The sequence below is a fragment of the Oncorhynchus tshawytscha genome, linkage group LG15, assembly GCF_018296145.1.
Source record: "Oncorhynchus tshawytscha isolate Ot180627B linkage group LG15, Otsh_v2.0, whole genome shotgun sequence".
NCBI classification, from domain to species: Eukaryota; Metazoa; Chordata; class Actinopteri; order Salmoniformes; family Salmonidae; genus Oncorhynchus; species Oncorhynchus tshawytscha.
In genome coordinates this window covers 3396104-3423167 of record NC_056443.1, presented here as the reverse complement: position 1 = coordinate 3423167, position 27064 = coordinate 3396104, and the positions used below count along the sequence as shown (strand labels likewise).

Sequence of the window (27064 nt, the reverse complement as noted above, 5' to 3'; positions counted from 1 at the left end):
TGAAAGCGTTCCCCTCAGACCGTGTTGAAGAATTCCATTACTGTAGTACAGTTGCAGTTCTGGCAGAATCAGCGCAGCCGAGACTACTTCTTCAGTCTAATGTGGAATGTCTTGGCATTTGAGAAATGAAACAGAGGGAGACTTTCTATAAACGGGGGCATTTCCATATCTAAAGGACATCCTGTGGTCTCACAGTGGAGGCTGGATGGAAGGTCCAGAAATAACAGCCTATAGAGAAAGGAGAGGAGGAACTCAATTAACTAAGTTACTCATAATACCCAGACAGACTCATAAGAGCGAGTCTGTGTCAAAAATGAACGATTGCTTCTCAACTAGCTTCTGGCTGACGTCTGTTTGACCCCAGACTACATGAATCCCACAAACTAAATTCAAACCCATACACTATTCATAATATTGCCATACCTGATCCTATTATGAATCGCATACCTTCAAGGTTGCCCAATGAAGACTAAGGCAGCCAGGGCGCGAGGAAAGACAGACATGTCTAATAATAGCGCTGCTTCTCACCATTAGTTCTGCCAACACAGTCTCATACGTACCAGCTCCCAGAAAGTCCCGCAGGAAGGGCCAGAGTTTGATCCCATAATCTATCAACGGTTATACTATCTCCTCCTTCCTTCCCTAAGGTGCACTGTACAAGTCAACCTTAATCTCAACTGCTCCGTCTGTTGTCTGTGACCTAGACGGGCTCTGTATGAGGCCTTCCTGTTGTTTATGACATGTATACACCACACCTGGGTTCAAACACTACTTGAAATAATTTGTAAATACTTCCGCTAGGCTTGAATTAGCTTTCCTGGCCAATAGAGTAGTCGCAACAGTGCAAACCCTGACCATCTGTCACTCCAGGCAGGCTAGAGCAAGCACTTAAAGAATTTGAAAGATTTCAAATAGTATCTGAACCCAGGTCTGGTATACAGCAGAGTGAACTGTATGGAGAACCCCACCCCTCACCCCCTGCCACTGAACAATATTGTCTGTCACAGTGCTAGACACCTCAGCAAGGGGTACAGTACAATAACATCATATGTGCCATCGCAGGTTCTCTCTCTCTAGCTCAGGCATTAACTTCAATAGGAAAAGCGTATTGGAGTTGAGGTAGAAAATGTATACCACTTCCTATAGTTTCGTCTAGCCATTGTCTGTGATAAAGGGTACAGTTACAGGTACAGTTACTAGCAGAAATACTTCAGACCTTCCTATCCAGGGATCTATAGCATATCATTTCGATTTATGGATTTTGGAGGGAGGGTGACAATGGGTCTAGTACAGATGTATGTTACCTTATGTCATGATGTGAACAGTTATCAGGAAAAGGTCCAATTTAAAAGGACCAATGGCCCATGCACACTATAATAATTGCCTCCTCCAATGATTCATAATAGTGAATGGACGAGTCTATTTCTTTCTGTCCATGTTTCAGCCACTCAACGTGCTCCATTCACATTGAGAAGCCACAGACATCTGTGTAGCATTACTCAGCGGATGTTACCAGCTACTAAATAAGTTATTCAAATGATGAGAGAGCGGAAAGACTGACCGATAGGCAGATCCCACAGTAGGTTTCACCTCATGACCAGAGCTATAGTACAGTGCTTCTCATTCTCTTCCATTATCATAGCTTCCTCTATGCTTGTCAAGTACATGGGCCATTACCCTCCCATAAAGCACCATTCAATTTCATTACAATGACTTCTGCCTTCTACTGGATTTGATTACATTTCATCCCTCATTTCACATCCCTGATATTGTGTTCATTTATTTCTCCTCATCTCCCATCAGCCAACAAGCACTACTGATGAAGAGTTCTAAGTACTGATGGAGAGTTCTAGTACTGATGGAGAGTTCTAGTACTGATGGAGAGTTCTAGTACTGATGGAGAGTTCTAGTACTGATGGAGAGTTCTAGTACTGATGGAGAGTTCTACTGCCTTTGTGGCGGAAAAATGAAACAATATCAAACAAGTGACCAAAGGAGGTAAAATACCACAGTATGAACAGATCAGAACAGCCAGCTGAGCTCATACTCCTAGAATAGGAATAACACCTGAAAACACTCTCCTTCAATCCAGAGTGTATCAGTTCCCAGGATCTAACATGGAGCACAAAACGCGACTCCTGTCTGGAAGTCATGTGACCCCGCCGACAGTTTCTACTGGGACAGAAAACAAGTGAACACACAGGACGTAGTTTGACCTTCCTTTTGACAGGTAGCGGACTTGTTAACTCTTCCTACTCAGAGAGAGGTTATAGATGGATACTAGTTTAAAAACACATAACCGAAGCCTCGGAAAGAATGCAGCCGTATTTGTGCCGACACGCCCGGTAAGTTGGAAGCTGAAAATCTGGTATTAAAAGCAGCTGTCCATCTTGTAAAGGGGATTGTTGCTTTAACCACAATGTAGACTAAATTCTCCTATCAGCAATATGCTAATGATTTAGTTGGTGGGTCAAAAGCTTTTGATAATACCTCTGATTACTTTGACACCCCTAAAGACAGATGCTGATGAGTTACTAGAGAACCAATCAGAGCCTAGAGAACCTTTAGAAAACAACATTCCACACAGACCGATCCATCATAATCTACTTGGCTGTAGCTGACAGTTTAACATGGGGGTGAAGGCAGAAGGTTCCTTTAGGGTGTTTTTAGTTCTGCATCTAGACTCCTGTAATTTGACTGTCATCTTGGATCATGTGGATCATCACCAGGATCTTCAGCTGTTCATTGGGATCGTCTGCCAGAATTTGTTATCAGTTTGTGTCAATGTAGAACAATTCTCAACGGGACATTCCTTCTTCAATCGGCTCACGGCGGTGGCGAATCGGTCAGTAGTCGTCCTGCTCAAAGCAGCGGATGCCAAGCAGTAATCTAGGGCCATTCTTCCCTGAGCAGATCATGTCAACTGGGAATGGTCATGCTCTCCGTCACAATCCAAGTGTCAGAGGAATTACCTTTTTTGACCACTGAGGAAATAGTGAATCAGGCATTCTCTCCACATCTGCTTCCAATGTTCATCTCTACTCATTCAACACAGAATAGCTGTCAGTGGTCTGTCTGGCAGCCCAAAGTCTAAGCCCAGTTTGTGTATGTAGAAGTCCAAGCCTTTCGCTACGTAAATGGTAACAATAAGGTATAATGTACACAAAGTCTCAGAGCAAGGGAAAAACAGTGCAATCCATCTTGGAACATGTAAACGCCTCATATTCCCCCAAAACAATAGCTTTCAACACGGATGGAGACCTGAATGGCCCACAGATGAACAACCTCAACGTTGTTTGAAATGTCTATCTAGATAGCAAATGAATCAAAATATATAAATAAATGTTGAGTTTAACCTGACTTTCAACTCAACCAAAAAAAAAGAAAGTTCAAAGTTCAAGAAAAAATGCTGCATTAGATAAGGTAAACCTCTTAGGATAGGCAACATAAATCAACAAGGGTCAGGCTATCCCAGAGCTTACAACTCCAACTGCCATCCATTTCCAACCATCAGACTGCTATGGATGCACAGAAGCCAGTCACCAGGAATAATGTTTTTAACCTCTAACATCTAGCCAAACATGACAAAATGTAACCCACTCCCTAATCAAAACAAATTGAATTGAATTGTAACCATGCTTTCCCTTCACCAAGGACAGAGTGTTTTATCTAGAAATCACATGATCAATGAAGCTATACATTTTCATTTTACCTGGTGACTTCATTCTCCATGAGTAACTGCAGGCAGGGGGCCCTGTGTATTGTGGTCCCTCCCTCCACATGCTGTATAAATTAGGTAGAAACAAAGACAAATTTGTCTGATTAGAGTGGACTGGCAGGCTAGTACAAAGAAGGGAGGGGATATTGGCCACTGTGTCTCGCAGCACTTATGAATTGGCCTTGTGCAAACATCCTGCTGTTTTATGTGCTTCCTGGGGTCAGGAGTCAACAGGCGTGCATGACCAATCACAGCCCTAAATCAGGAACTGAATGCATTCTGTCATCAACACAGTGGAATTCAATTAGGTTTAATTCATTTTAAAGGCCTGCTATCAGCCTCATTGTTACTTTTGTTGATGAATGGGTTTTTTAACAGGCGAAGGCTATGCTAGGATTGCACGCCTCCTCGTGTCAAAAGGAACTGCAGCGAGTGCATTAATGGAAAGAGGAGAAAAGTGACACTTGATTTCCGCTTACCAGTTGCATTCCAGAAGCTCTTTTGGTCTATGCCAGCAGACCATTATTTATGTTGGGTCCACAATTCAATCAGGAGGTCCCCTCAGACCAGACCAATCAGCAGCAAAGAGAGCCTCAGACATGTTAATCAATAACTGCATTATTGGTGGGAGGATAGGTTTCTCTGCAGAAGTACTACTTCTGATTGGTGTCTGCATTTTGAACAGGAAGTGAGTTCTCTTGCCTATCCATTGTTTAGTCTTTTCAGATTAGGCTTAACATATTCCAGTCTTAACTTTTTGAATTAGAAAGGCATTGCCTTTGCCTCCTCTCATATTTCAGATAAGTGAAAGAAAAACGGCCCTATAGCTATTTTATTCTGGGCTTTTTAAAAATAGCTTAGTAACCAGAAACCCTCCACTGAAAGCCGCTGAACAAGCAGATACAGCTAAATGAAGAGATAAGTGACCAATTAAACCGACCCATTCCTTTCATTCCAGGCTTTTTGAAATGTCATCCGTAAAGTATGACAACAACAAGTAGAAGGAGTACATAGCTATTTACTGCATATAACAATGTCCTACAATTTCTGGTATTAAATAAGAAAATGCTGTCAATCAAATACACATTCATTTAATGATACAGTATGTGGATATACTGTAAATCGCTAGACAACTTGCAACTTTTCACAATTTCCAAAAGCGTTCTTACCAGTACATCTTGACGATCTTAGACTTTCCGTATAGCCCGCTGATGGCAATATCTTCCTGACCATATCCTGGAATCACTTACAGATTGCTTGTTTGGTTCTTTATGTTGGAAGTTCAGATATGAGCTCATTCTCTGAGGGAGGGTTGCTGAAGTGTTAAGGCCAGCTCTGCATCGTAAGAAACATGCTCATCATCATGCAGTCACCAGGCTGGATTGCAAACACATGTGGACAACATGAGGCAAGGCTGGGAGCAAGCTGACGATAAGACATACATATTGGGTAAATAGAAAACAAACAAGAACACCCTCACACTCACAGACTGTTCTCCCACCACAAGCTACGGGTGTGAGGTCGACACGTTGGCACAAAATAAACAAGTGACACTATGAAAACGCAGTGTGCTGGGAGCTTTTTTTGCTTTGAATCAAGCCATCCTTTCCCCCTAGTCTTCCCATTCACTTTCACTCAATTGAAGAGGCATATTTTGAGTATGCTGCTTGAAGCTGCCCCTTTTCTTACTACCACGTCCAACAATTGAATTGCACCCAGGTCTCTGACCTAACAGTACCAATCGGTTATATTACTCTAACAGTGTGACCGACCTATTGAGTCCCTCATGTTTTAAATGGGATGACTTCAGGCCAGATCAATATGGCCCAATCCACAGGGGATGTACGATGGGATGCCCACCCGTGCTCTAATCCCAGAGGTGTGTGTGTGTGGTTGTGTGTGTGTGTGTGTGTATTAATAACAGCTATTTAATTGGCCCAGCCTCAGAGCGCTGAGGGAGCTGTATCCAAGCCCCTCTCCCTCTGTAGATGAATAGTACTTTGCTAATTACGTGAATGGATGACCTGGGGACCCGGGCGGGACAGGCTTAGGTAACTCTACTTAGGCTCTGATTGATTCTGTCAACATTAACCTGTGGTTCATATTCTTCCAGCACGCTATGGGCCCTCTTCCTCATTACAGCCCCAGAGAGGACCAAGGTTCATCTGCCATGTGTCCGGCGCTGCGCCAGCGGTCACTTCTTCCATTGCTGCATCTGCAAATGTATGAGAGGTTCCCTGCATGGTGTGTGTTGAGTCATGAACACTAGAACCTGTTATTACTGTGAGTCAGCGTTTAGTAAGGAGTAACAGTGAGATTTGATTCTCGGTATTTCTAGATGAATGGCTCCATATCAGGCAGTATCGACAGCGTTAAATGACTCATGGACTTATTTATGGAGCCGTCACTAGGTCAGGACTCCATGCTTCAAGCCATATACTGGTCCGGATTAATTAACACATTTACTGTTCTGTGAAATCAGCATGCGGAAATGTCCTTGAGAGTCACCGCAAAGCTGTAAAGCAATTACTTGAATGTGATAAAGAGAAAGCCTCTTATCTAATCATGATGTGTTTAGGGTTCCATGCTGATTCCATGTCTGAACTCCATGTCTGGACTATGAGACTGAACACACTGCAGGAGAACCAAAGCCAATGTTCAGGACAAAGAGCAGATGTTTGCTAGATAACCTCTCTCTTGGCAATCTTGGCACCCTAACCAGACAAGGATTTCCTGGGTAAACTACAAGTCGGCTGTATTGGGAGGGAATCACGAAGGCCGGGCTGAAGTTGAGCTTTGTGAATATGGACATACACTATGTCTCCCACATATATATCAGTGGGATCAGGAACAGTAAAAGCAAAGGCCTAGAGCTATATGCATACCTTAGTTGATTACGCATCAATCATAGGCCTATTTAACAGATAGGAGAAAACATGATCATAACGGTAAAGTCTGTCAGTGATGCCAAGATATACGGCACCTTCGGAAAGTATTCAGACCCCTTGACTTTTCCCACATTTTGTTAATTTAGAGCCTTATAATAAAAATGATTAAATTGTGTTTTTGTTCAAATCAATCTACACACAACACTCCATAATGACAAAGCAAAAACAGGTTTTTAGAACATTTTGTGAGGTTATAATAAAGAATAATAAAAAATAAATAAAAAATGTTCAAAGTCTGGGCTCTGGCTGGGCCACTCAAGGACATTCAGAGCCTTGTCCTGAAGCCACTCCTGTGTTGTCTTGGCTGTGTGCTTAGGGTCGTTGTTCTGTTGGAAGGTGAACCGGAGCGCTCTGGAGCAGGCTTTCATCAAGGATCTCTCTGTACTTTGCTCCGTTCATCTTTCTTCGATCCTGACTAGACTCCCAGTCCCTGCCGCTGAAAAACATCCCCACAGCATGATGCTGACATCACCATGTTTCACTGTAGGGATGATGCTAGGTTTCTTCCAGACGTGACACTTGGCATTCAGGCCAAAGAGTTCAATATTAGTTTCATCAGACCAGACAATCTTGTTTCTCATGGTCTGAGAGTCCTTTAGGTGACTTTTGGCAAACTCCAAGCGGGCTGTCATGAGCGTTTTACTGAGGAGTGGCTTCCGTCTGGCCACTCTATCATAAAGGCCTAATTGGTGGAGTGCTGCAGAGATGGTTGTCCTTCTGGAAGTTTCTCCCATCTCCACAGTGTAACTCTGCAGCTCTGCCAGAGTGACCATCAGGTTCTTGGTCACCTCCCTGACCAACGCCCTTCTCCCCCGATTGCTCAGTTTGGCCTGGTGGCCAGCTCTAGGAAGAGTCTTGGTGGTTCAAAACGACTTTAATTTAAGAATGATAGAGGGAACTGTGTTCTTGATGGCCTTCAATGCTACGGAAATCTGTGCCTCGACACAATCCTGTCTCGGAGCTCTAGCGACAATTCCTTCAACCTCATGGCTTGATTTTTGCTGTGACATGCACTGTCAACTGTGGGAGCTTTTATTGACAGTTGTGTGCCTTTCCAAATCATGTCCAATCAATTGAATTTACCCCAGGTGGACTCCAATCAAGTTGTAGAAACATCTCAAGAATGATCAATGGAGGCAGTACGCACCTGAGCTTAATTTCGAGTCTCATAGCAACGGGTCTGAATACTTGTGTAAGTAAGGTATTTCTGTTTTTTATTATGGGGGTGTTCTGTGTAGATTGCTGAAGATTTTTATTGATTTAATCCATTTTAGAATAAGGCTGTAACATAACAAAATTTGGAAAAAGTCAAGGGGTCTGAATACTTTCCTAAGTCACTGTATCTGTCTCTCGCTCTCTTTCTGATTCAGAGGGGTTGGGTTAAGTGCAGAAAACACATTTCAGTTGAAGGCATTCAGTTGTACAGCAAACTAGGTATCCCCCTGTCTCTCTACCTGTATGTTCTCTCTCTCTCTACATGAATCCTCATGTGGACACATTGATCACCACATCATATCCCTCCTTCTGTGTGTGATGTATTCTCTAGGACACGAATGCTTCAACTCCTCAACCCAGAGCATCTGCAGAGTCCTTATGTGACTCAGTCAACACATCTGTTCCCCTGAAAAACACCATTAAGAAGAAAGGAGGGGAAAGAGGGATTCACCAAGCCAACAGCTTTTTACTTTCTACTATGTGATCCAAGTAAACATACTTTCCCCGTTGTGGAATAAAGCCTGGGGTGTGTTAGGTCAAACAATGTTTGTCAGATGGATAACACTTAACACTCCCATAAGGCACCACTCCCATTAGGCACCTCCACCCAGCGGTGACGACTAAGGGATGATCTAGGGAGGCTATGTTACATGTGTCTCTTACTGATGAGGTCATCAAGTGGAGAGTGTCATACCCCTAAGGTCCATCATACTGCAGGTGGACATTCCCCTGAAATACAAATCAGATGGCGTGTTGAAATGGAAGGATAAGCAGTTTGACTAAACGGCTCACAGGGTCAGGTCGCGTCTTCACAGCTAGTTTCACACTGAACACACACACACATAATGGCCCTGCTGCCTCTGGTGACTGGCAGCTCAGGGGTGGGTTGGAGCACGTCTGAGGGGAACACACGCACAGACGAATGTGTGAATGCACGCAAGCAAGCACACAGGTACTGTATGTGCACACTGATGCGCATGCACCTAATTTCACGGTTTACTCTGTCAGAAATAAACGCTTGAATTCCCCGTACGTCGAGGCCTAACACTGGGTTCCCTGTATGTGTTGACACAACAGCACGATGCACATTAAAACCATACGAAGATGGCTACAGAGAAAACAGAGCCTGCTGACCACAGATACTATAGTCACTTAAAGGGGCAATCTGCAGTTGCTACATCCATTTTTGGACTTATACAATAATTATTTATTAATGTATTGATTACCTCAATGTTCGTAAACAAAGTAATGTAAACAAACACTATATAGCCTCAAAACAAAGTTAAAACTGTAATTTTGATATCATGGATGGTCAGTCCTTGCATCCATAGCTCTGTCTATGAATTTGAGAGTGGTTACATTTCTCCAGCCCAATCCCACAGCTAAATGTATTACTGAAACAGGGGTGGGGATTATGCTTTGTTATTGTTTCAACTGCGGATTACCCTTTTAATGATTAATTCTTAAATAAACAGAGAAAAGGATGGAAATCTGCCAAGGACCGAAACAGCGCAGTGTTTATTCTCAAGGTGCTTTCCACCAGTCAGCACACCTCATGGAGCCAGTTGTTTACTCATTACTCACAGTTATCTCCTTACGTTTTCCAAGAAAATCACACAAGAGCTTCTCCTTGGACGACAACCAATAGCAAAATCAGTTGTGTGATAAGCGCCTCTATAAAGATGCCAAGCCACAAGGGGAGAGAAACCCTAGCCTGTGATGAACTGGCTGAATGGCAGATACATTTTCACAATGTCCAAAGTGAGAGAGTCTATTAAAAACAGATTGCTGTAACCACATAGCTAATACACTGAGTCTATTGTGGGGACTGGACAGTAAGGGGCAGTGTGGGCACGTGATAAGGCTGTTGCTCCTTGGGCATTAACTGTTGGGTGTGTTCAGTAGAGATAAAATGTTGGTGTAGAGAGAAACGTGGAGGTAATCTGCCAAACTTGTCTAGAAGACCAGCATCCCTGAGTCGCCTCTTCACTGTTGACATTAAGACGGGTGTTTTGCGTGTACTATTTAATGATGAGGCCAGTTGAGGACTTTTAAGGTGTCTGTTTCTCAAACTAGACACTCTAATGTACTTCTCCTCTTGCTCAGTTGTGCACCGGGGCCTCCCACTCCTCTTTCTATTCTGGTTAGAGCCAGTTTGCACTGTTCTGTGAAGGGAGTAGTACACAGCGTTGTACGAGATCTTCAGTTTCATGGCATTTTCTCGCATGGTATAGCCTTCATTTCTCAGAACAAGAATAGACTGACAAGTTTCAGAAGAAAGTGCTTTGTTTCTGGCCATTTTGAGCCTGTAATCGAACCCACAAATGCTGATGCTCCAGATACTCAACTAGTCTAAAGAAGGCCAGTTTTATTGCTTCTTTAAACCAGCTGTGCTAACATAATTGCAAAAGGGTTTTTCTTATGATCAATTAGACTTTTAAAATTTTAAACTTGGCTTAGCTAACACAACATGCCATTGGAACACAGGGGTGATGGTTACTGATAATGGGCCTCTGTACGCCTATGTAGATATTCCATTCAAAATCAGCCATAAATAGTCATTTACAACATTAACAATGTCTACACTGTATTTCTGATCAATTTAATGTCACTTTAATGGACAAAAAAAAATAAAAAATTCATAAACAAGGACATTTCTAAGTGACCCCAAACTTTTGAATGGTAGTTTAAATGGGGAAAAAATATTATTAAATCTCACACACACACACACACACACACACACACACACACACACACACACACACACACACACACACACACACACACACACACACACACACACACACACACACACACACACACACACACACACACACACACACACACACACACGATGAGCATGTCCCCTTGGGAAGCCAGCACCTGTGGTAGGATTACACCAGGCCAAATTGAGTTAAAGACCCTTGCAATGGGTTGTGTTGAAACAGGGCTTACCAGAACTCTCATGAGAACCTAGCAGCTCTACATAACACTACCAGAACTCTCATGAGAACTAAGCACATCTACATAACAATACTAAATAAGAGCTCTAGAGGGGAGTAAGAGAGAACCACTTCATGCCTAAGCCTCATCACTTCCTCCCTGACAACGATCCCCCATCGCTTATCGACTGTGTCAGGGGCACTATGCACAACAAATCTATTTTGTAGGAACACGGAGCAGAATGCCAGAATTCCAAGAGCTGTGATAAATGTGGCCACTTCGGTTACTGAGTATTATGGGGTTTTTGGAGGAGAAACCGTCACCAAGAACCACATCAAAGAGGGCAAGTGCTTGGCAAGAAGTAGATTGACAGTCTGCTGTGCGTTTTATCTACTCTTGTTGACATGATCCCAAGTAGTGGTAGTGTGTTAATTTAATTTCAGGCTGATCTCATGAGTTCATGCAGGCTGTTAAAGTATTGTTTGTTATGGGTTAGGCACTACCCTCCTCATACTGTGTAATTGGCTGTTGGATACACTGAGGTATCCCATTCCATGACTAACACATAGGAAACTAACACACACACAAGTGCACACAATGTTGGCATCATCACCCCTCTCCCTTCTCACTGTCAAAGCCAGGCTCCCTAGCCATTATACATGCTATATCAGTCTGTCAAAACTCTGTGGATGGACAGGGAAATATGTCAACCCTCCCTTCCACCTCCCTACTAAAACTGGGTGGGCCACATTTCTAAAATCCTACCTCACTATCAGCCCCTGGGGAGTAGGGATTCTAGGTCTAGTGTTCTAGCTGCCCACTTAACATGGCATGGACCCTAACCAGAGTTACAGGATTTGTACATTGCCATGGTCACTAGGTGGCATCATTATCTGGGTAATAGCCTCACACTGTGCATGGCTCTATAGCTCATAAATCAGAACATCTGAACCTAACATCTGGAGTCTCTGACTGCGTCTCTAAATCCCTCCCCCCATCCTCTTCTCTACCGCCGCCATGTGTGACAATAAGTAATACAAATGTTTTATTTTAAAATCGCTTTTATCTATTACTCTATTACTTTTTTTCGGGCTCACAACATTAACATATTCTTTCAATGGAGTTTCAAAAGGAGGAATTTGGTCCATATGGGCCGTGCTGAGGGGCTGCCAGTGGAATGTTTTCCATGGTGGGGCCGGAGCGTGGGTCTGATGCATGGGATACAGGCGCTGGATTACTTCCTCCTCATAATAATAGGGGGGCAAGTCACACCACAAGGCTGCTGGAGGAATGAAGGTTGAGGATATACTCCACTGAGTCTGTAAAGGTTTTAACGGCACGGCGGGTTGCCAGATTGGGAATTTATCCTTCGTCACTAGACAAGGCATTGGTTTAATGGCACGGCGGGATGCCAGATTGGGAATTTACCCTTCATCACTAGGGAAGGCATTGGTTTAATAGCACGACAGGTTGCCAAATTGGGTATTTTATCCTTCATCACTAGAGAAGGCATTGGTTTAGTAGCCTACGTAGTCCCAGATCTGTTTGTGCATGGCGATGTTTGGGATGACAATGAACATAGGAGCAACACAGAGCAAACAGATCTGGGACCAGGCTATTGGTTTAATATATGAGCAACACATGGAGATGTTTACGCCATCGGTCCACTTTGCCAGAATGGAGTGATCTGAAGTGAGAATATGGGTGACATCTCAACAACAACAAAAAGGTTATGCAGTTGATGAGAGTTAAAGGCAGCAGTGTTCATTCTCTCCAATTCAGCTGATATCAATAACACTTCATGTTACCTCACAGGAGTTTGGAATCCAAACCAGACTGGCTAGAAGACCGCAACTCAACCGTGACCGAGCAGCCAAGGTCTGACCCAAGGTCTTTAAACAGAAAGGCTTCCCCATAAGGACTTTGATGAAAGGCCGATGTCGACCATCTCCTCTTCTTCCTCCTTGTAATTGTCAGGACATTGACTACTATGACACCTACGAGCAGTAGACCAGTCATTTAAGAGACTGTACAATGCTGCCACCTGGTGAGTAAAAACAAATCCAACCAACATCGTCTCTCTTTAATTTCAAGAATAGGGCCCTGACAGATAATGAAGCTGGAGAAGCGACGACTATAATGGAGATAGTCCAGGAGGATCTCACAGCTCTGAGGGGACAGAGGGGTCCTGTCTTTGGAACAGGTTCTTCTGAAGGAACTCCAGGATCCTCCTCCATTTGGACTCCCCTCCCCACAACATGATCACTGCAACAACACATCACAGTTTTGCAGGTAAAAATACTCATGAAAAACAATCCTTTTCAAAGACTTGTAACGTCATGTGTCTAGGGATACTATCGACTGGGTCCTTGATCTAGCCTTACAGTAAGTCAGAGCAGATGAGAGATGCTCTGTAAAATCCCTCACTTTTTACCCTGTTCTTGGTGTAAAGGAAGGTGCTAGAGCGGAAGTGAGGAGAGTAGAAAGGTTTGATCAGGTGACCAGCCCCAGGGTAGGACACAGTTGTCAGCAGGTGACCGTTCCCTGCCCTCTCCAACATACTGTACTGCACATCTGTGCATAGAGGTCAGAGGTCAGGTGATATCTGGGATAGGCCTTTTAGCGTGCCAACTTATACTGTAATCAATGTAGGTCTATGTATGCATTATCAGGTAGTGTCAGGTAGCCTAGTGGTTAAGAGTGTTGGGCCATTAACTGAAAGGTTGCTGGTTTGAATCCCTGAGGTGACTAGGTGAAAAATATATCTTGAGCAAGGCGCTTAACACTAATTGCTCCTGTACAGTACTTACATCCTGGACAGATTCTGCAGTGGCACAGTTCTGGTCAGCTTCTCCAATGACCATCAGTAATGGACACTTTAACCTCCTGACCTATGGGGTCAAAAAAGAGGTCAACACACATGTCAGTTCCTCACTGTACAAATACATACAGTATAGTGTGCATACAATGCAGTCTGAAAGATACCATCACCTCCACTTTAGGGTCACTTTCAGTGATAGGCTGGATCATGTCTCTTCGGATCAAATGGTTGTTCTCATCAAAGTACATCTTGTGCTTATTTCTAGAGATTTGAGCAAAATACAACTATAATTTCAGTGCATTCCAGATTTGGTCATTTACCATTGCTTTAGAATCGGTTAAAACACAAGGGACAATCTCAAAGGGAAAACATGACAGGCACTTATACACTCCATACATCTGGGCTGAATTATCAAAACATATGTTAGAAAATAGGGTTGTGTCTACAGAGCATCTGTAAAATAATTGTTTACTGTATTACAGAGAGAAAAGAAACAGTCAACCATGTAGGGAGAGCTAACTGAAAATCATTCAGAATTCATACTGGAGCAGAGGCATATCTTATGTAATTTGGTGTGTGTGTGTGTGTGAGTCCTGTTTCACTGCCAGACACTGGCCTCATGATCCACAGTAAGCCCATGGATTCTAAGCCCACATAAGAACCGCCGAAACGGATGTCCTCAGCAACTTCACACACAATACAGTACAATAACACAACTCGGTTGCTTTACTATAGCCATTTGTAAAGTTGATTAACAAGTCAAAGTACTGTACTTTAAAAAAAATATCTTTGCATGAAGTATGACAAACATAAATAGTAACATCTGGCAAAACAACAAGTAGGAACCCAAGCCCAAAAACATAGTTGTTCTTGCCTTTGACCGTCCCAGTTTCATCACTGGCATAATGGCAGAACGCCTCCCATCCTCAGAGCGCTGAAAGGAACGAAGGGTGATCTTCTTTTTGGGGGAAAAACATTCTTCACCACAATCTGTAGTTTCTCATCAATGAGGGCTCTAGTGGGCTCTACTCAGAGCATGGGGCTTGGACTCACCCCTGCCATTATGTGTGACCACCAGGAGAGCTTGGCATCCTCCCAGCAGGCTAGAGCAGCTAAAATCCTCTACTTACAAAATAAAAACAGGTTGGGACTGAGGCAAATCCCTCCCCACGTTTTTTGCAAATGTGAGTGAACATTCTATAGCCATATCCCTCATTTGTACATATTCACAACAAGGCCATATCAAAAGAGGACCATAGTGCTCTCCAAAAAGTCTTGTTGGTGCGTAAAACCTGTGAATCCAGATAAGCAAAAAATATATAATGGGTCTGCAGTCAAAATGATTTGGCATAAATATATGTTTTTACTGCATCAGGATAGGTTGGATCATAACATGGCCATAACCATGGTACAGTTAAAAATATTGATCATTATTTTATTATAATATCAATTACAGAGAAATAAGCTGAGCAAATTGATACCTCTGTCTTCATCCAAAGCAATGTTACAGGTCAATACAACTATTTCTGCCCCTCATAGGACAACCTTTTCACGAAGCTCCTTTTCGCCATAGGACTGTGCTGGGGAAAGATTATGTGATTGTGATAAACAGCTGAGAAGATTATGACAGAAGATTAGATAAAGACCTGTTATGAATCATGATGACAGAGTGACTGATAAAATATTTAAAATGTTTGATTACATCTGAAGTCCTGGAACAAGGCGGAATCCGATAGATAGAACATGAACAAGATATAGTTCACATCCCTCCTTTTCCCACATCCTCCTTGCAATATGATTAGATCATAACATTTGATCATAACCAAACATATTACATTATCAGAACAGTCATTTTGATAATACAATACAACAGAATACAATAGAAAACATCTTTCAAATTCTCTTGTGTTACAGTATAAAATAATCAGTATATTATATTATCTAAAATAATGTGTCCACATGTCCATAACACTAGTGCTGAGGTGTCCTGGGTGGGGGCATCAGATCTTCTTGTATGGCCCTGAACAGCTGCAGCAGGGCGTCTCCCCACAGCGCCTTCTGGTGTTGGGAGGTGGTATGAGCCAGAGTCTGGGCAGTGTACACCATAGTCAGCACTGTGCGCTCAAAGTCCTCCCTGCTCAGGGCACCTCTGCGCTGGGACAGGTGGGAGGTCAGACGTGTGATCTCGGATAGTCTCTTGGGCAGGACGTCCTCACAGATAACCTCCAGCTTTTGGACCGACCTCAGAGACGCCAGCTCCATGTCTGGGATCATGAAGGGCTTGTCCTCACCCTCAATCTGCAGGCCTGCCAGCAGGATCTAGAAGACAGACACAGTTGCATTAGATTCTTTACAGGTTCTATCAGATCCACTTTTCATATGTCCATCTGTCATCTGGGGTGGCAGGGTAGCCTAGTGGTTAGAGTGTTGGACTAGTAACCGAAAGGTTGCAAGTTCAAATCCCTGAGCTGACAAGGTACAAATCTGTTGTTCTAGGCTGTCATTGAAAATAAGAATTTGTTCTTAACTGACTTGCCTAGTAAAATAAATAAATCTCAATACCTTCATGTTCTGAGATTGTTTGTTTGATTGATTTAATCAATTGACTGATTGAATGATTTGATCAACAGAGTCATAATGAAACTCACCTCATAAAAACCAATGGTATAACTGGAATACAAGTCAAGCTCTTACCACCAAGGGGTATACAATACTTTACAAAATATGTTTGCTGCCTTATTCCTCTGTTGAATCGGACTAAACACTCAATAATTAAGACCTTAAAAATAAGTTTCTGTTCCTTCCATGGATAGAGGGACAGTTTTCCTTGAGTAACCTGACTCCCGTTGGCATGTATTCATGGATGCCAAGGGAAGCCAGGCTTCCCCAAAAAATTTGTCAGAGAAAAAAGTGTCATTTAAAAAAATATTTCATCTCGGTCTTTGAGAATTTTACCTCAGTTCGCAAGAGGCAGAATGTATCTCACCAGGGGAGAAAGCATTAGAGCGAGTGAAACTGTGCCCCTTTCTCTCTGTATGTGCAGGCCATCTATCAGATGATGTCTGGTCAAAAGCTGTTTGGCATTTGGCCTCCCTTGATAAAAATGATAACATATTAGCCAATCAGTGTTGAGCTAAACTGTTAATGGTCTTGGCGCACCAAAAGAAAGTGTCAGGGGAAGCCAGTTTGGATTTGGCTTCACTCCTATCACATTGAGACCCAAACATCATTGACAAAAAACAACTTAAATTGTCACATTTCATTGTGTTGTTGTCCTCCGGTGGCTAGCTAGCTTGCTAAAATTGGCCCTTTCCTAAATTAGCAAACGATGGAGAAAGGGATTTGGACTTGTCTTACTTAATTCATCATACTGGCAAATTATTATAACCGCGATTCTGATCCAATGATAAATTCATACATTGTGCCCTTGACCTGAGAGGATGGAAGTTCAATATGTAGCTAGATGTAGAAGGCTAATGTTAACTAGCTAACAATGACCATGATAGGAAGTTAGGCTAGCGAGTAAGCATTTTAGCCAGGTAGCCTAGGACAACAAAAAATAAAAGCTTGTACTGTATAGACCGTTTGTCACACACACACGTTTCGTCACACACACACACACACACACACACACACACACACACACACACACACACACACACACACACACACACACACACACACACACACACACACAGAGAGAGAGAGAGAGAAATCAGAACCATGGGAAGCCACATCATATTTAGCTTTCTATGGAAGACCATGGGGTTTGGTCAAGACATTTACACAGATTAGACACGGACAGAGTAGGATAAACTCGGTTTCAAGGGTGTTTATTTGAATAATAAATCAAAAAGAAAAGGTCTCCCCTATGAGACCCTCTTCTGGACTCTGGGTCTTTCTGTATCGTGCCAGGATCGCAACTGCACTCACTCCTGTTACCTCTGTAACCATCCCCACCTATACAGGAATCCTTTCTTCCCCCCATCCCCACCTATACAGGAGTCCTTTCTTCCCCCCATCCCCACCTATACAGGAGTCCTTTCTTCCCCCATCCCCACCTATACAGGAGTCCTTTCTTCCCCCATCCCCACCTATACAGGAGTCCTTTCTTCCCCCATCCCCACCTATACAGGAGTCCTTTCTTCCCCCATCCCCACCTATACAGGAGTCCCCCATCCCCACCTATACAGGAGTCCTTTCTTCCCCCATCCCCACCTATACAGGAGTCCTTTCTTCCCCCATCCCCACCTATACAGGAGTCCCTTCCCCCATCCCCACCTATACAGGAGTCCTTTCTTCCCCCATCCCCACCTATACAGGAGTCCTTTCTTCCCCCATCCCCACCCAGGAGTCCTTTCTTCCCCCATCCCCACCTATACAGGAGTCCTTTCTTCCCCCATCCCCAACTATACAGGAGTCCTTTCTTCCCCCATCCCCACCTATACAGGAGTCCTTTCTTCCCCCATCCCCAACTATATAGGAGTCCTTTCTTCCCAATCAGCCCCAATCTCCCAATCAGCCCTGTCCGGAGAACTCGTCGAGACCTGGCACGTCCAGCAGATGGAGCCATCGCCTCGTGATGTACACACCGTCTGTCACCAGGCCTTGACGAGTCTCCCCTGGTGGCTGACTTGCTGTACGCCACATTACGTTGATTGGACTAGATTGTTTTTGGTGTATTTTAGTTGTCACTGTATTAGACTAAGCATACAGTAGGTGATTTGATGATGTTGAAATATTGAAGATGAAATGGTGCTGGAATAGTGGAGGCAGCTCCTGTTTTCTTTGTGACTTTCGGTAAGTCTCCGTGGTTCTAAATCAATAGTTGTTAAGTAGTCTGAAAACTCCAGAAACATTATTTTGCTTGACGATGCTGTAGTTCATGTAACTGTTTGTTACATTCAATATGTGTTCTGGACTTCACCAGACAGAGGTTGCTCCCCGGTTTTGTGATGAAACAAATGTGTGGTTGAATTTATTCTACCACTGTGTCTTCTTGTTGTCTGGGCCTTAGGCCTATATATCAATATATCACGGTCACAATGCATATGAACTAACAGGTCATAGAGCAGACAAATAAATTCTCACAACACAGTTTGTAATATGGCTTTTTTTCCTGGCTTGGTTTCCCCAGTGATTTTACCCACACACTGCTACTGATGACGACTGCTGACTGAGGCTTCAGCTTCCCTTTCCCAGTAGGTCAAAACTACGTTCCTGCTCCAACCATGACTCTCGTTGCCCAAGTTCAACTGTATGAAATTCAGAAAGTTTGAAGCCATGAGGACTGTTCACTTTGCCTACAGCTTCTCTGCCTCGGCCCTTCCCACCTCCGACCTCCATTTCCCTGCAGCACGACGAGCGGTGGTATCCACAAGATTCACATCAAACAGGAAATGTTTCAGCTCTTCAATTTGTAGGAGAAGAGGAGTCAAACATTCAATACATCTAACTTTCACTTCTCTCTCTCTGAATGGAACTCTGAGGAGATACACACACCTGCACACATAGGCCCACTGCTGAAGACAAGAGCTCTCCAACTTTGCTTACTCCACACGCACTTCTTGGTTTCCGTTGTTTGCTCAGCGATGTTCTGAGTTCTGTCATAACAAACAGTAGAAATGTAGCCTCTTCCCATACTGTAATGCCCAATTCCAAATCAACCCTTAGACCCTATGCACTCTCAGATCTCCATAAATGCAGGGTCTAAGAGTCAATTTAAGATTTGACACTGACAAGGACTGAAATAAGAGTTTGCTACAGTATGGAGAAAGGGGCCCCTATGCGACCTACAACTCACTTAAGTAACTAACAGAGTTTCTGAAAGTTAAGAATTCTTCCCAAAAGCACAAGAGATGAGCTTTCAGGTATTTTTGACTTGTTATGCCTAAGATATTTTATTTAGAAGCAATGGTGAATATAAAAGCTTGAGTGGCATTGATTCTGATGCAACATGTTTTGCTGCTACCCCACAAGATTCACAAACCTTGAATAACCTATAACCTCTGTGTCCATGTTTTCCACTCAAACATCAGAGCGGTGGATGGCTGAGCGGTATATGTCCAGACATAATGTTTGCTTCTTGGGCTCCAACATACCAGCTGTAATATGTGTGGATGAATCTGGGTTGTGCCCACAGTGGATATGGTCTGGCTCCACAACGAGAAGAAGCAGGGGCCTCTGGGATATGGAATTCAATGCAGAACAATATTAAGTATTAAAGACTAAATGATCTGAGAGGAGGGTCTCTGGATGATCCATTGTGGGTCAGAGAGAAGAGCCAGACTGTTACAGACTGAGAGCCTGTAATAAAACTTTACATTTGTGGAAGATTTAACTTGATCTGACAACAATCTTCTTGTTTCCATGTAACATTCACAATGAATTAAATCCCCTGTATGCTCATTAATGTAATTTAAGCAGAGATGGCTATTGTCGACTCACCTCAAACAGCAGGTTAACATCTTCCACAGAGTTCTGGAAGGTGGGGTTGACCAATGAGTGTGTGCCACGCTTCACTCTAAAGGCTGATGGGTAAAGGGCTGAAGAGAAAGGGGAGAGAAAGTGAGAAGAGGAGAGATAGCATTTTGAGTAGTTGAATGACTCATTAAACCAATAGCAAACCAAAAGAAGTCCTGAAATACAATAGATCCAGAATTTCCCGTTGACCGAGTGAATATGGTTGCCGTTGTTGTGACCAGGAGGTCAGTCAAACACATCACATGTTGCAGTATTTACGCAGTGGCATACAGTATACAATATAGTCAAATACATTGACACAGTAGCTATAGGTCATGTAAAATCCTACACTTACTGCACACTGTAAACATGTCTACGTAGGTTAAACTATCGAGTCCCAGGTTTGTGGGAGACAACTAGGGTGTAAACTGCAGCAGACGTTCCTATGTGAAACCGGGTGAAAACCTTTTAACCTCTGACACCGGTAATCGCTGGTATGTCCCACGTTATAGATGCCCTCTCTTTTCAAAGAGCCAGGTGTGTCTATAGGGCATAGGCTATAGGGTAGGGCGGTCAGATTTCAAAGTGTCAGGGCATATGTGCCGCAGCAGGCCTGAGAGTTCAGGAGCTGTGGTCTGCTCCTTATAAAACCCCTCTCTCTCAGCCTTCAGAACCGCAGACTAAGGCAGCTCTGTCATTTATAAGTGGAGCTAACCAGGAGCAGAAGCAGAGAAACACCTGGGCACAAGCTTACCAAATGGGTTCCAACCTTGGTCCCTTGCATACCACAAGACTGCTGAGCTAAAGGCAGCTGCTGAGCTAAATGCAGCTAAGGCAGGTATTCTGATCTCAGATGAGACCATTCCCTGAACCACCTCCTTCACACCTATTCTTTGACCTGTAAGGGAGATGTGGTAGTTATTATATCTACAAAGGACTCGTCTAATCTCTCAAAAATGACCTAGGCCTGATTAACATTAAGTGAGATAATGGGACTAATGGGCTTCTTTTCATAGGGTTCCCTCTGCATTACTCTGAGTGGCTTCTGAACAGTGAGAGGATGATTTGAGGCAAGAGTCACAGTAGTGACATGATAATACCCTTCACCAGTTTGAGAGACAGCTGCAGTACATAGAGACATTCTTGTGGTCAAGTATTTGACCTCAACAGAAAAATATGACACGTTGAGAAATGTTGTTAACATGACCTAGAGATGACCCAGCCCAACCCAAAGAAAGTCTGGTGCAACAGCATCTCTCCATCAATTCCTTATTTGCTTTCCTTTCCATTACATCCCTGAATACCTGGCAGGAACTCAGACTGTGTGTTGAAAGTACAGGGCCATGTGCTTTTGGGTTGAAGGGTCAGGTACAGACAGACAAGGTCCAAATAAGAAGCTTGATTGGAAGTCGGAGCATGTATGAAATGGACACAAACAGACCATCGATCATGCAGTGCTTCAGTCTGTCTGAGGAATGCCTGGGCCCTGGACAGAACAGAAAGGTCATGGTAGGAACACAGCGTGACTAGGGGTAAAATAAGTTGTTCTCTCAACAGTTCAGAGTTCAATGCGGTTGTAACTTAGCGTTATGAAACACAACACACGGGGCTACTGTTTATCCATACCTCACACCATAGCTTACTCATTCTCTCATAGATACAACACCTGTCGGAGAGTGACATTCTTTCTGAGCTTGGTCAGTTCCCTACTACTGTAGAACGTGCTCTTGTTACTAATCTAAGCCAGATATCCAATCACTGTACAGTAATCTGCAGTTTGAGCCAAGCGAAATATAGGCTCACAGAGTTTAATGAGGATCATAGTTTAAACATTGGCCCTCTTTATGGAAACCGATCAGGAATCAGCTCCTGGTCAACTGACACCCAGCACAATTCCACTGTTCTCCGACTGTACTCCATATGGATTCTGATCCAAGATCAGGTCTTGCTATTCCCAGCCCCCCTCCACTGTACTCCTCACGCTCTCGATGGGACAACACTTGCCCTATTCTCCCCATTCAGAAACAGGGTTAAAGAAGCAGCGTTGGAATGTATAAGCATACAGAACACACCCATAGGGACAACAACTTTTATTGGCACAGAGCCGGTGTGAACAGTGAGGTTATGAGGTCTATGAGGTTCATTTCCATGCTTCGTTTTCCATTCATCGTTTGATGTTAATGTTGATGCTGTACCACTGTGGAGATATTAGCTCCAAAATGGGTGCTCCAACCAGCCAGCAATTTGTATGGGTTTCACCAGTAGTTGCACAGGTGCCATACATACAGCAGCTGCGAGGAATGCCAGACACCGCCGTCATAATTTTCACCTAGATTTGGGCTGATATGTGCTACTGTGCATCCAAGTGAGATACTCATCCAGTATGTACTGGAAAGCCTAAGCCCCAATGTTGACTTTCATCCAGGAGCACATCCTTTCCTGATGCCTTCCAGTGTGTATCTATAAGTGGAGGTGGGTGGAGCTGGAATTCCACACACAGAGATGATACGTTGAGTCCATTGTGTTGAGCCCGAGTCAGAAGTGAAGAACAGGAGGGAACCTTCTTTTCACCTCAGCAGAACAACAGCAACACAAATAAACATCTATGTTCAATGCCCATGTGATGTGTAACCTTGCCTGAGACCTGAAGACTTGTGTAATGCCTAGGCTTTAGCTCAGCGGGCCAACACAGTCATCTGATACACAGTAGCCTCGGTTTCCAAATCTAGCCGATCACATATGGAATAAGTGGTTGCTGGTTTAAAGTAGATGATCCCACCTCTGAAAGCAGATCTCAGTTTTCAAAGCTCTGAGCTAGAAGAAACCAATCATCGCTCGTGCTTCTCGGCCCACTGTAGCGCAGACTAAATAATCAGTGTTTGCTAGGACACTGTCCCCTGTGTCCTCACAAACAAGCAGGGAACTTGTAATCTCCCTCTAAGCACATGCAATGAGCCAGGGGAAAACACAAAGCCATTCATTACAATCAGTGCTAAATGGTCTTGGCTGGAATTGTGTCGTGACTAGAGAAAAGCAGGCAAACCAGAGGTCACTGTCCTCCAGGTTTACAGTAATGGTTATTTGGATTAAAGTCAGAGCCAAAACCAAAGTCAGGAACATTTGCCATACTACAACTGATGAATGATGTTTGCTTAACCAGTTTACATATTTGCATTGTGATGTCTAAACTGATATTTTCCACAGAATGCACACACTCTGGAGCAAGTATATGTCCTAATTAGAACATTCCCAGTGGGCCGAAGACCCGAGAGCTCCAAATATGGGCCAAGATATGTCTCAATGTTGAAGGGATAACAATACATCAAGTCAGACATGCAGATGTTCTTCCAGGCTGCTGCAGTCAAAACAGCTGGGGAAGAATGTGGCAGCAGTCAGAGGGACACAGTGGGCCAGAGACAGTCACATGGGCTACACTTACAGTTTGTCCCCAATTCTAAATCACTGTCTGTCCCCTCTATCAAATCCTAAATATTCAGACGTGATCTTTAGAAGTGACCTGATGTTCAATAGCCATACAGTAGATAAGCTTAGTACGAGTATGACATGGATGTAATAATATTTTCCTACAGGATACTGAGACACATGACTGATTGACAGACCAGTTTCCCCTCTGGGATTAATAAAGTTTGTGTTATTTTATCTGATCTTGTCAGACTCGTATCCACACAGTCACATCATGCACAGTCGTGGCCAAATGTTTTGAGAATGACGCAGATATTAATTTGTCTGCTGCCTCAGTTTGTATGATGACAATATGCATATACTCCAGAATGTTATGAAGAGTGATCAGATGAATTGTAATTAATTGCAAAGTCCCTCTTTGCCATGCAAATGAACTGAATCCTCCCAAAAACATTTCCACTGCATTTCAGCCCTGCCACAAAAGGACCAGCTGACATCATGTCAGTGATTCTCTCATTAACACAGGTGTGAGTGTTGACGAGGACAAGGCTGGAGATCACTCTGTCATGCTGATTGAGTTTGAATAACAGACTGGAAGCTTCAAAAGGAGGGTGGTGCTTGGAATCATTGTTCTTCCTCTGTCAGCCATGGTTGCCTGCAAGGAAACACATGCCATCATCATTGCTTTGCACAAAAAGGGCTTCACAGGCAAGGATATTGCTGCCAGTAAGATTGCACCTAAATCAACCATTTATCGGATCATCAAGAACTTCAAGGAGAGTGGTTCAATTGTTGTGACGAAGGCTTCAGGGCGCCCAAGAAAGTCCAGCAAGCGCCAGGACCATCTCCTAAAGTTGATTCAGCTGTGGGATCGGGGCACCACCAGTACAGAGCTTGCTCAGGAATGGCAGCAGGCAGGTGTGAGTGCATCTGCACGCACAGTGAGGCGAAAACTTTTGGAGGATGGCCTGATGTCAAGAAGGAGACAGACTGCTATTCTGCAAAAGGTACAGGGATTGGACTGCTGAGGACTGGGGTAAAGTAATTTTCTCTGATGAATCCCCTTTCCGATTGTTTGGGGCATCCAGAAAAAAGCTTGTCCGGAGAAGACAAGGTGAGCGCTACCATCAGTCCTGTGTCATGCCAACAGTAAAGCATCCTGAGACCATTCATGTGTGGGGTTGCTTCTCAGCCAAGGGAGTGGGCTCACTCACAATTTTGCCTAAGAACACAGCCATGAATAAAGAATGGTACCAACACATCCTCCAATAGGTACTTCTCCCAACCATCCAGGAACAGTTTGATGACGAACAATGCCTTTTCCAGCATGATGGAGCACCTTGCCATAAGGCAAAAGTGATAAGTAAGTGGCTCGGGGAACAAAACATAGATATTTTGGGTCCATGGCCAGGAAACTCCCCAGACCTTAATCCCATTGAGAACTTGTGGTCAATCCTCAAAAGGCGGGTGGACAAACAAAAACCCACAAATTCTGACAAACTCCAAGTATTGAATATGCAAGAATGGGCTGCCATCAGTCAGGATGTGGCCCAGAAGTTAATTGACAGCATGCCAGGGTCAGATCGCAGAGGTCTTGAAAGATAAGGGTCAACACTGCAAATATTGACTCTTGCATCAACTTCATGTAATTGTCAATAAAAGACTTGACACTTATAAAATGCTTGTATTATACTTCAGTATTCCATAGTAACATCTGACAAAAATATCTAAAGACACTGAAGCAGCAAACTTTGTGAAAATATATATTTGTGTCATTCTCAAAACTTTTGGCCAAGACTGTATATGACTGGATCTCATCTGCCTGCAAAGACCTGAGCTAAGTTGCGTTTCCTGAAGCAAGTTCAACATCATGTGACTGATTCAGTGATTTACATGTAAATCCACCCTCCTACATTCCTTAATTCGGAGGGACCTATTTTCGGCAGTCAACATTTCCAAGGAACCAAACATTGACGTGTGTGGGAGGGAGGGAAAATGTATGAATGTGGATCCAAATGTTTGGACCCAACTACAAAGAGGCACTTGAAGTTGTTTTTCCCTGTCGAAAGATATTCAGAAAATAGCATTTCTCTCCTTCTCATCAACATAATCACATACATACAGGAGCCTAACACCCACAGCCCTGCCAAAGCAAACAAAACATTTGTCTTTTCTTCAAAAAACATAAAATCTCATAAATGTCTGCAAACACATCAGAAAATAGTCTACATAAAAAATGTAGCCTAATTAACTCCACCTAAATAATCTATTTGGCAGCAAAACGTTCAGTTATGATAACGCACAATGATACTTTTCCTTTGATTCCTAAATGCAGTTCATTACTTCTTATTGCGACTAGCTCTGAGTACGTCTACACAACAACCATTAACTTTCTATGAATGTGTCTATGTGGACCCCTCAAACTGACCTGAAGTCAGTCGAAGCTCTGTGAGGTGCTCAGGTGTCCTACCTTTCCTCCAGTGTTGAGCAGCAGCCAGGAACAGCTGGCAGTAGAACACAGTGATGAGTAGACCCCACCGATGCATCATGCTGACTCTCGTCCCAGCGCACACACACTGACACTGCCCTGTCGTCTGTCTGTCTCAATGGGATCTGAATGTGGATCAGTCACCAGCTAATCACAGCAGCCAGCCAGGCCCCAGCTGGAGAGAGCTGTGTACCAACAACCATCAGGAGAATGAGGTAAGAACGCTGACTGGAGCACTGCTAAACCACTTCACATGCAACTGCTTCATCCTTTCCTTTGTCTGTCTGTTTGTCTCTCTCCTCCCCTACCCTATCTCTGCCTCCCCCCCCTCTCTCTCTCCTCCCCTACCCTATCTCTGCCTCCCCCTCTCTCCTCTGTCTGTTTCTCTCTCTCCTCCCCTACCCTATCTCTGCCCTCCCCCTCTCTCTCCTCCCCTACCCTATCTCTGCCTCCCCCTCTCTCTCTGTCTGTTTCTCTCTCTCCTCCCCTACCCTATCTCTGCCTCCCCCCTCTCTCTGTCTGTTTCTCTCTCTCCTCCCCTACCCTATCTCTGCCTCCCCCTCTCTCTCCTCCCCTACCCTATCTCTGCCTCTCCCCCTCTCTCTCCTCCCCTACCCTATCTCTGCCTCCCCCTCTCTCTCTCTGTTTCTCTCTCTCCCCCCTACCCTATCTCTGCCTCCCCCCTCTCTCCTCCCCTACCCTATCTCTGCCTCCCCCTCTCTCTCCTCCCCTACCCTATCTCTGCCTCCCCCTCTCTCCTCCCCTACCCTATCTCTGCCTTTCTCTCTCCTCCCCTACCCTATCTCTGCCTCCCCTCTCTCTCCTCCCCTACCCTATCTCTGCCTGCCTCCCCCTCTCTCTCTGTCTGTTTGTCTCTCTCCTCCCCTACCCTATCTCTGCCTCCCCCTCTCTCTCTGTCTGTTTGTCTCTCTCCTCCCCTACCCTATCTCTGCCTCCCCCCTCTCTCTCCTCCCCTACCCTATCTCTGCCTCCCCCCCTCTCTCCTCCCCTACCCTATCTCTGCCTCCCCCCCCTCTCTCTCCTCC

General features: G+C 44.0%; 2 protein-coding genes across 3 annotated transcripts in view; both read right to left on the bottom strand.

Annotated features, from left to right (window-relative positions):
- The window catches only part of LOC112264580 (semaphorin-3C-like), a 54084-nt gene extending 49176 nt beyond the window's left edge, over window positions 1-4908 (bottom strand). The window contains exon 1 of one of the 2 annotated variants that reach the window (XM_042297928.1): window positions 4888-4908. The gene's annotated coding sequence lies outside the window, so the exon portion shown is untranslated. Of the gene's footprint in view, window positions 1-3712; window positions 3884-4887 lie in introns of those variants that run through there. The other variant, XM_042297927.1, reaches the window with a different exon arrangement.
- Window positions 4909-14985: 10077 nt separating this feature from the next.
- On the bottom strand, window positions 14986-26328 carry LOC112263355 (protein FAM180A-like). The gene is made up of 3 exons (XM_024439498.2): window positions 26001-26328; window positions 20093-20190; window positions 14986-15964 (listed from the first exon to the last, which is right to left on the bottom strand). Exons 1-3 carry the CDS (start codon window positions 26077-26079, stop codon window positions 15617-15619), a joined length of 525 nt encoding a protein of 174 aa, XP_024295266.1. The 5' UTR covers window positions 26080-26328; the 3' UTR covers window positions 14986-15616.
- Between the last annotated feature and the right edge of the window lie 736 nt (window positions 26329-27064).